This window comes from Zea mays, chromosome 4 (genome assembly GCF_902167145.1).
Source record: "Zea mays cultivar B73 chromosome 4, Zm-B73-REFERENCE-NAM-5.0, whole genome shotgun sequence".
Taxonomy (NCBI): domain Eukaryota; kingdom Viridiplantae; phylum Streptophyta; class Magnoliopsida; order Poales; family Poaceae; genus Zea; species Zea mays.
Genome location: NC_050099.1, coordinates 205,709,656 through 205,719,584, shown reverse-complemented (window position 1 = coordinate 205,719,584; position 9,929 = coordinate 205,709,656). Strand labels below are relative to the sequence as shown.

Genomic DNA, 9,929 nt, shown 5'->3' with positions numbered 1-9,929 from the left:
GGTGGAATCCACGATTTGATCGATGCGAGGCAGAGGGTAGGGAACCTTCGGACATGCTTTGTTGAGACCAGTGTAGTCTACACACATCCGCCATTTCCCCCCTTTCTTCCTCACAAGCACAGGGTTGGCAAGCCATTCGGGATCGAATACCTCTTTGATGAACCCTGCTGCCATTAGCTTGTGGATCTCTTCGCCAATCACTCTGCGCTTCTCCTCGTCGAATCGGCGCAGAGGCTGCCTGATGGGTCGGGCTCCGGCTCGAATATCCAGCGAGTGCTCGGCGACATCCCTCGGTATGTCGGGCATGTCCGAGGGACTCCACGCAAAGACGTCGGCGTTTGCGCGGAGAAAGTCGACGAGCACTGCTTCCTATTTGGGGTCGAGCCCGGGACCGATCCGGATCTGCTTGGTGGTGTCGCCACTGGGGTCAAGAGGGACGGCCTTAACCGTCTCCGCTGGCTCGAAGTTGCCGGCATGGCGCTTCACGTCTGGCACCTCCTTGGAGAGGTTCTCCAGGTCGGCGATGAGGGCCTCGGACTCGGCGAGGGCCTCGGCGTACTCCACGCACTCCACGTCGCATTCGAACGCGTGTTTGTACGTGGGGCCGACGGTGACGACCCCGTTGGGGCCCGGCATCTTGAGCTTCAGGTAGGTGTAGTTGGGGACGGCCATGAACTTCGCGTAGCATGGCCTCCCTAGTACGGCGTGGTAGGTTCCTCGGAACCCGACCACCTCGAACGTCAGGGTCTCCCTTCGGAAGTTGGAGGGCGTCCCAAAGCAGACGGGGAGGTCGAGTCGCCCGAGGGGCTGGACGCGCTTCCCAGGGATGATCCCGTGGAAGGGCGCAGCGCCTGCTCGGACGGAGGACAGATCGACGCGCAGGAGCTTGAGGGTCTCGGCGTAGATGATGTTGAGGCAGCTGCCCCCATCCATCAGGACCTTGGTGAGCCTGACATTGCCGACAACGGGGTCGACGACGAGCGGGTATTTCCCCGGGCTCGGCACATGGTCGGGGTGGTCGGCCTGGTCGAAGGTGATGGGCTTGTCGGACCAGTCTAGGTAGACTGGCGCCGCCACCTTCACCGAGCAGACCTCCCGGCGCTCTCGCTTGCGATGCCGAGCCGAGGCATTCGCCGCATGTCCTCCATAGATCATGAAGCAGTCGCGGACCTCGGGGAACTCTCCTGCTTGGTGATCTTCGTTCTTGTCGCCGTCGCGGGCCCTGCCACCCTCGGCGGGTGGCCCGGCCCTGTGGAAGTGACGCCGAAGCATAACGCACTCCTCGAGGGTGTGCTTGACGGGCCCCTGATGGTAGGGGCACGGCTCCTTGAGCATCTTGTCGAAGAGGTTTGCACCTCCGGGGGGCTTCCGAGGGTTCTTGTGCTCGGCGGCGGCGACAAGGTCCGCGTCAGCAGCGTCGCGTTTCGATTGCGACTTCTTCTTGCCTTTCTTCTTGGCGCCGCGCGGAGCAGACGCCTCGGGAGCCTCTTCCGATGGGCGGCCCTGGGGCTGCTTGTCCTTTCGAAAGATAGCCTCGACCGCCTCCTGGCCAGAGGCGAACTTGGTGGCGATGTCCATCAGCTCGCTCGCCCTGGTGGGGGTCTTGCGACCCAGCTTGCTCACCAGGTCGCGGCAAGTGGTGCCGGCGAGGAACGCGCCGATGACATCCGAGTCGGTGATGTTGGGCAGCTCGGTGCGCTGCTTCGAGAATCGCCGGATGTAGTCCCGGAGCGACTCCCCCGGCTGTTGCCGACAGCTTCGAAGGTCCCAGGAATTCCCGGGGCGCATGTATGTGCCCTGGAAATTGCCAGCGAAGGCTTGGACCAAGTCGTCCCAGTTGGAGATCTGCCCCGGAGGCAGGTGCTCCAACCAGGCGCGAGCAGTGTCGGAGAGGAACAGGGGGAGGTTACGGATGATGAGGTTGTCGTCGTCCGTCCCACCCAGTTGGCAGGCGAGGCGGTAGTCCGCGAGCCACAGTTCCGATCTCGTTTCCCCTGAGTACTTCGTGATAGTAGTCGGGGGCCGGAACCGGGTCGGGAATGGCGCCCGTCGGATGGCCCGACTGAAGGCCTACGGACCGGGTGGTTCGGGCGAGGGACTCCGATCCTCCCCGCTGTCGTAGTGCCCCCCACGCCTGGGGTGGTAGCCTCGGCGCACCCTTTCGTCGAGGTGGGCCCGACGGTCGCGTCGATGGTGCTCGTTGCCGAGGTGGCCCGGGGTCGCAGGCGCGGTGTTGCGCGTGCGCCCGGTGTAGACCGAGGCTTCCCGCATGAATCGGGAAGTCGCGGCATGAGGTTCCGAGGGATATCCTTGCCTTCGGGAGGCAGTGCTCTCGGCCCGTCGGGCCGCAGCGCCTTCCAGGAGATTCTTGAGCTCTCCCTGGATTCGCTGACCCTCGGTGGTTGATGGCTCCGGCATCGCGCGGAGGAGCATCGCTGCGGCTGCCAGGTTCTGACCAACCCCGCTGGATGCGGGCGGCGGCCTGACCCTGACATCGTTGGCGACGCGGTGCTGGAGACCTTGGGGCAGGTGACGTATTTCTCCGGCCAGGGGTTGGCCCGCCCATACCTGCCCGACGTCCCGACGGATCGGCTCAAGCGCTCCTGTTCCCTCGTTGAGCCTGGCCTGCGCCTCGCGGACTTGCTCGAGTTGTGGGTCGTAACCCCCCACCGGAGCGGGGACCACAGCTAGCTCCCGTGGGATGTCGGCGCGAGGCACCGGCCTAGGAAGATCACCGTCCTCCGGCATGCCGAGATGGTTGCCTTCGGAGGGATCCCCTAGCTCGATGTGGAAACATTCGCGGCTTGGGCCGCAGCTCTCGTCGCCAAGGCTGCGGCTTCCGTCGGAACAGTCGGATAGGCAGTAGTCACATGCGGTCATGAAGTCCCGCATGGCACTGGGGTTGCCAAGTCCGGAGAAATCCCAACAGACGCTGGGATCGTCATCTTCCTCGGACCCAGAGGGCCCGTAGGTCGAGACGTCCGTCAGCCGGTCCCAAGGCGACCGTATACGAAACCCCAGTGGGGTTGCACTCGCCTCAATGAGAGCGCCCGCCAAAACGAGGTCGTTTGGCGTGTTGAGGCCGAGTCGAAATGACGCAAGATGGGAATTAGTCGGTACCTTTTGGTCGACGAGGAGCGACGTAGTCACATCGGGGACTGGTTGCACCGTCATCTCAGGTACGAGGGCGACGTCCTGCAGGCTTTCCGCGAGCGCGCCAGCGTCGTCTTCTTGCTCGGGGTCAGCGTGTCGCGGGGGGACGGCGCTTGCCTTCGTCTTGAACGCGAGGTCGACGTCCGGCGTGCCTTCCGTCGGGGCGTCGGGGGCGTCGATTCGCTCGACGGCCAACGAAGCGCGGCCTCCCGCTTGGCCTTGATGGCCCCGCCTCCTCCTCCGTTGGCGGGGGAGAGAACGGAGCAAGCTCGAATGTTGCTCTTCCACCACGCGGGGAAGATGTCGTCGATTCCGCCACCGGTGGGCGGGTTGTTGGCCGCCATTGTCGTTGTCGCGCGGCGGTGGAAGAAGTATCATGTCGTAGCTGCCGTCGAAGGACATGAACTCAAGAGTCCCGAAACGAAGCACCGCCCCGGGCCGGAGAGGTTGCTGGAGACTGCCCATCTGGAGCTTGACGGGGAGCTGTTCGTCAGCACGCAGCAGGCCCCTACCTGGCGCGCCAACTGTCGGCGTTTCGAGACAGGGGGGTCCCAAAGCCGACGAGTGAGTGTGCTGCGTGCCCCAGCCCAGATGGGTCGAGCGCGTGGGCGAGCGTGAAGGGGGGAGAGGCGAGGTGGCCGGAGTCGAGCGTGAGAGAGGTGGAAGTCCCGTGGCCTTCGTGTTCGTCCCGCGCCCAGGTCGGGTGCGCTTGCAGTAGGGGGGTTACAAGCGTCCACGCGGGTGAGGGAAGCGAGCGGCCCCAAGAGAGCGCATGTCCCGTCCTCGGTCCCGCGCGGCCAACCTTCTCTAAGAAGGCCCTGGTCCTCCCTTTTATAGTCGTAAGGAGAGGATCCAGGTGTACAATGGGGGGTGTAGCAGAGTGCTACGTGTCTAGCGGAGAGAGAGCTAGCGCCCTAGGTACATGCCAATGTGGCAGCCGGAGAGGTCTTGGCACCTTGCTGGCGTGATGTCGTGGCTGTCGGAGGTGCGACGGAGCCTGGCGGAGGGACAGCTGTTGGAGCGGTCGAGTCCTTGCTGACGTCGCCCTGCTTCCGTAAGAGAGCTGGGGGCCGCCGTCGTCACAGAGCTTGTGGAGCGCCATCATTGCCCATCCGGCGGAGCTGGCCGGATGGGACGCCGGTCTTGTTCTCCGTGACCCGAGTCGATTCGGGGTAGGACGATGATGGCGCTTCCTGTTGACGTGGCGGGTCTGTGCCCTAGGCAGGGTGACGTGGGGGCTCCTCCGAAGCCGAGGTTGAGCCTGTCTTCTGTTGCCGAGGCCGAGTCCGAGCCATGGGGTCGGGCGAGGCGGAGGTCGTTCGGCCGAGGCCAGGGCGGAGTCCGAGCCCTGGGGTCGGGCGAGGCGGAGTTTCGTCGTCTTCCGGGTCTTAGCCCGAGTCCGAGCCCTGGGGTCGGGCGGAGCGGAGTTCGCCGTCTTCCGGGTCTTAGCCCGAGTCCGAGCCCTGGGGTCGGGCGGAGCGGAGTTCGCTGTCTTCCGGGTCTTAGCCCGAGTCCGAGCCCTGGGGTCGGGCGGAGCGGAGTTCGCCGTGGCGCCTTTGGCAAGGCCTGTCTGTCTGTCAGACTCACTCTGTCGAGTGGTACCGCAGTCGGAGTGGCGCAGGCGACGCTGTCCTTCTGTCAGACTGGTCAGTGGAGCGGTGAAGTGACGGCGGTCACTTCGGCTCTGCCGGGGGCGCGTGTCAGGATAAAGGTGTCAGGCCACCTTTGCGTTAAATGCTCCTGCAACTTGGTCAGTCGGTGTGGCGATTTAGTCAGGGTTGCTTCTGAGCGAAGCCAAGGCCTCGGGCGAGCCGGTGATGTGTCCACCGTAAAAAAGGGGGGCCTCGGGCGAGACGGAAGTCTCTCGAGGTCGGCTGCCCTTGGCCGAGGCTAGGCTCGGGTGAAGCGTGATCGAGTCACTCGTCTGGACTGATCCCTGACTTAATCGTACCCATCAGGCCTTTGCAGCTTTATGCTGATGGGGGTTACCAGCTGAGAATTAGGCGTCTTGAGGGTACCCCTAATTATGGTCCCCGACAACTCTATAAACAGTACAATCTACAATATAAAACGATGCAAAACAGTGTTTTTAGTGACCATATAGGTGCAATGTACACAGTAGTTCTCTCATATGGTCACAAAAACACCTTTTCAATGTTTTGCACTGTAGATTGTATTGTTTGTAGAGTGTAGTTTGAATATGGGTATGAGTATGGTAAGCTGCTGGAAATGGTCTAAGAGATATCATGGAGGAGAGGATGGACAAGACTGAGGAAGCAATGACCCACCATACCACTTGGGTTGCTCTATAGTGCATCAATTTGGTTTAGATAGGAGAGAAAAAGGAACACATTTTTAGGTGTAAGTGCAAGGCCTCAAGGGGATAAAACAGGAAAAATCATAGAAAAAGCGGACTTATACTCCATCTATCCCATAAAATAAGGCATATATTTTATTGAAAAAGTCTTTATAATGGAACTTTGACCATTTATTCTTTTCTAAAATATGACATCAACAAATACAAATTGAGCATCATATTAAAGTATTCTTGAATACCAATTAAAGTATATAACATGCATATACTAAAAATATATGTTTTTTTTTTCTGAATTGCTGGTAAAAGTTTTAAAATGTTGAGTTTTCTAAAAACATGCACGTCTTATTTTATGAGATGGAGGGAGTATATAACAAGTGCAGAACTATATACATGATGGTGGTCCTGAGCAACATACATGCTAATTTCCACGTGCTTATCCTCTAATTGATAAGACACTAATAAGCCATGAAAACTACATTCGCTTAGTAATAATTTATCAAACGACAAGCCTGTTTTAGGGCTCAGCCCAAGACCAGAGTACTGTTGTTACTGGGCCGGGGGTAGATGGCAAACCCGTAATTACAAGCAAAAGGCCAGGGCAGAAAAAGAGGCGAGGAAAGCACACACAGGCTCAGCACAGCACAGCCTCTGCCACTCACCCCAATCCACCGGATCCCCACCCCCACCTCGCTACCCCGCCCGATGAAGGCGTCGATCAAGTTCCGCGACGACGAGCGGCCGCTGGTGCGCGCCAAGGTGCCGATCGTCGTGCTGGGGCTGCCGTTCCAGTCGGGGCTCGCGGCGGGAAGGGACCTGCGGGAGCTCCGCTTCGACGTGTCCACGGCGTTCGCATCGGGCCCGGCGCTCCGGCTCTCGTACCGCCCCAACGACCCGGCGCTCCCCTTCGCGCTCGCCGTGCGCGCGGGGCTCGGCCCGCTGGGGTCCCCGGCACGCGCGCCTTTCGCGCTCGCCGCCGAGTTCAACCTCGTCGCCCACGACCCCTCCTCGTCGCCCGCCTTCTTCCTCCGCCTCAAGCCGCGGCTCGGCGACTTCTCGCTCTCTCACACGCTGCGCTCCCCCGCGGCGGCGCCAGCGCCACGGAAGGCCGGGGAGCCGGGCTCCGACGGCCGGCGGGAGGTGAAGCCTCTGGACTACATGCCGCCGTTCACGTTCACCGGGAGCGGGCTCGCTGCCGACGTGGCGGCGGCGGGGACCGGCAGCGGGGTCGGCGCGCTGCTGTCCGGCATGCGGCTGACGACCAGGAGCGTGCTCCCGCTGTGGGGCCGGGCGAGCCTGCGGTTCAACTGGGGCCTGCGCGTGCCGCCGGAGCTGCTCGCCGCCGACGGCAAGGGCGCGCGCGCGCCCGTCAGCAAGATGCCGCTGCTGGTCATGAGCAAGGTCTGCATCGAGCAGTCCCCGCGCTCCGTCACGGGCACCAAGGCCGGCGGCCGAGCACCTGGACCCGCCCTGGCCTCCACGGACGCGGCGTCGGACGGCGACGCGGCGTTCTCGCTGGTGAGGCGGCAGCTGGAGTCGCTGAGCGTGGACAACATGCTGCTCCGGCGCGCCGTGGAGGACCTCCGCGCGGAGGTCCGCAGCAGCAACAGCAGGGCCGCGCCGCCCGCTGCTTCTGCTGCGGGGGCCCGTGGCTTGGGCAGGGTGGCGGCGACCGCGCCACAAATGCAGGCGCAGACGCAGACGCAGCCTTACCACGTGACGAAGCCGGACCACCGCGCCCGGGGCGCCGCGAGGGAGGCTGCGGCCACGCCGGACGACGTCAGCGAGGAGCTGAAGAAGGCGTTGGAGGCCCGCCTGCGCTGAGCAGTCAGCCTTGGCTGCCAGGCTGCGTCGCGTGCGAGCCCGGCAGCTCACCGGCACCGCTCGAGTGAAGGTGAAGTGCTAGTGTCGCTGTTAGGCGTTGTAATCTGTTGGTGTCAGCAGCAATTTGGAGCTGCTGATTTCTCCCTGTTGCTTGCTTAGGTCGTAAGTGTTGTGAATGATCGCTGGGAAGAAGGGGATCGGACTTGTCTTGCCATTCCATTCTGTGCTGGATGAGGGACTTGATCAACTAAGAAGCGCAAAATAACCAACTTTATTAAAGCTAATCTGAAACCAGTCCAAACCAAATGGCAAAACATCCTCTAGAACATCACGGAGAATGCTCTGTCACGGAGCCTTGAACCTTCATCACCATTCACCACCATACAACATGCGCTATCTTTCAGGAAACGTTGTTGTCAGCATCCTTCAGCATTTCTCTCGATCGCTCAGGCACCAGCACGCTGACCGGCTAGGATCTCTTCTGCTGCTCACAGCTTGGTGCTGGCACCTTCGATGAGTCTGTTCCTGGTCCAGTTCTGCATAAAGGTCTTCCCAGTGAGACTTCCGATGATCTTTTCAAACTACTCTTTCAAATGGTCCAGCGTATAACTGCCACACCCCAATCATGGTACTTCTTGCCAAAAGGTGGCCAGATTTCCTGACAATGTTGTGAATTTAGAGGAATGTTAGTTGTTCTAAGACATTTAGCTACCACAGTCCATATATAAGTGTTGCAATATAACACTGGAAAAAATATGTCAGTGTTTACATCATATAGTTGATTTACTTAGAAAAATACTAGACACAAGGCGAGGCTTAACCCAACATCACATTCTAAGCTATCGTTCTAGTTATATAGGCGAAAGGGGCTCTAGCCGAGTTGTTTAGGTAGTCTAAGTAGCACTCCTTGGATCCATGTTCGACTCCTCGTAAGAGCGAATTTTAGGTTGTGGTTAAAAAATCTTCTCATTTTTCTCACTCCAAAGCATTTATTTCTAAATTAGGAGAACGAAGGTTTCCCTGCTTTAAACTGAATTGGGGCTTTAGGTGTTGTTTGGTTCACATCACTAGAAACTGATATCGTCCTATTCAAACTTATTTACCGCCGGTAATCATTATCATTACCATTTACGTTACATTTCATGAACCAAACGGCACTGATAACGTTAAACCATGTTTGTTTAAGTCCAATTGTAATCAAACACCACACTAAAAACTGATATCGTCATATTCAAACTTATTACCAACTGGTAATTATTATCGTTGCCATTTACGTTATATTTCGTGAACCCCATGATACCTTAGTCCCTTCTCCACCTCCCTCACATGAATGCGTTATGTTGTGAGCTGGTGACATGCACATGACATGAGTCATTGTTGCCACGTTGCTGGCGCGGGCACTTGCCACATGCGTTTGGGCCCCTAGCCACGATTACAACGATCGGAGCACCAGACAACAGCTTCTCGCCATCGCGGTTCTTCTTCTTCTTGCTGCTGCCCTAGTCACGATTACAACGATTGGAGCACCAGACAGCAGCTTCTCGCCATCGCGGTTCTTCTTCTTCTTGCTACTGCCCTGAGTAGTGGCTCCTGATCCACCTGTTTGGGTGGGCCGGCTCGTGGGACTGAGTGCCATGCACGACCCTTGGCAGCTCAGGCGCACTTGTCGGCCAGAGCGAAGAGCATGGTTATGCTTTCTACATCGTGTGTCGCCAGCTTCTCGAGCATTTTCTCGTCACGTACTCCATGACGGAAAGCAGTAAAAGATAGACGCATCGGAGATGCGGGTCCCCGTACCTTGCTAAAGCGGGAGATGAAGGCCGGAGCGTCTCCCTGGGTTCCTGCCTCACTACAAGGAGGTGGGCCTCCACGCATGTTATTGGTAAGCGTTGGCGAAGTTCGCAGTGAACCGCGCGCTGAGCTCTTCCTAGGAATGGATCAATCCTAGGGTGAGGTTCATGAACGAAGTCTAGGCCAACCCAGCCAAGGCTACATGGAAGTAGCTCGTCATGATGGCGCCATTTTTGCCAACCACCATGATAGTGGTGACGTAGACCTACAGGAATTCCGATGGGTTATACATACTGTCATACTTCTTCGGTAGGTGTAACCGGAATTTGGATAGCCAGGCCACTGCGCGGAGATGATCCGCAAGCACGACACAGCCTACTCCAGTCACTAGGACACTAATCTGTGCCCGGGCGTTCCTCGCGAATGGTGGTGCCGCTTCACCGAAGTCTGCATCAAGGTTTCGGCCCTCGGTGTTTTGTCGGCACTCACACACCCTCTCCATGGATATGTGGGCATCCTCACCCACACGTCTGCGGTCTAGCTCTGCCTACAAGTCCTCGGTCCGTGTGCCCCTGGTGAGTGCATGGAGGCTGATGTCTCGCGATGGCGACAACGGAAGTACCTCGAGTGGTGCTCGGCCACCTCGCGGGGCCCGAGTGGCAGACGTGGCCCAGTTCGTGCTGAACCAGATGTGGTCGGGGCCGGGTTGAGGAGGCGGTCGACATCGTCACACACTACCTCATCGCCTCAGGCAAGGCTGTAGAGCTTGGGGTCGCAGAGCAACTCCTTAGCTGCTAACCGCGCCCCACCGGGGTGGCCCACGAGGAAGCTCTGGATGCTGACTTCG

General features: G+C 59.2%; 1 protein-coding gene across 1 annotated transcript; it reads left to right on the top strand.

Annotated features, from left to right (window-relative positions):
* The first annotated feature begins 5,939 nt into the window (after nucleotides 1-5,939).
* On the top strand, nucleotides 5,940-7,575 carry LOC100501942 (uncharacterized). The gene has a single exon (XM_008681332.4). It carries the CDS (start codon nucleotides 6,173-6,175, stop codon nucleotides 7,289-7,291), a length of 1,119 nt encoding a protein of 372 aa, XP_008679554.1. The 5' UTR covers nucleotides 5,940-6,172; the 3' UTR covers nucleotides 7,292-7,575.
* Nucleotides 7,576-9,929: the final 2,354 nt, after the last annotated feature.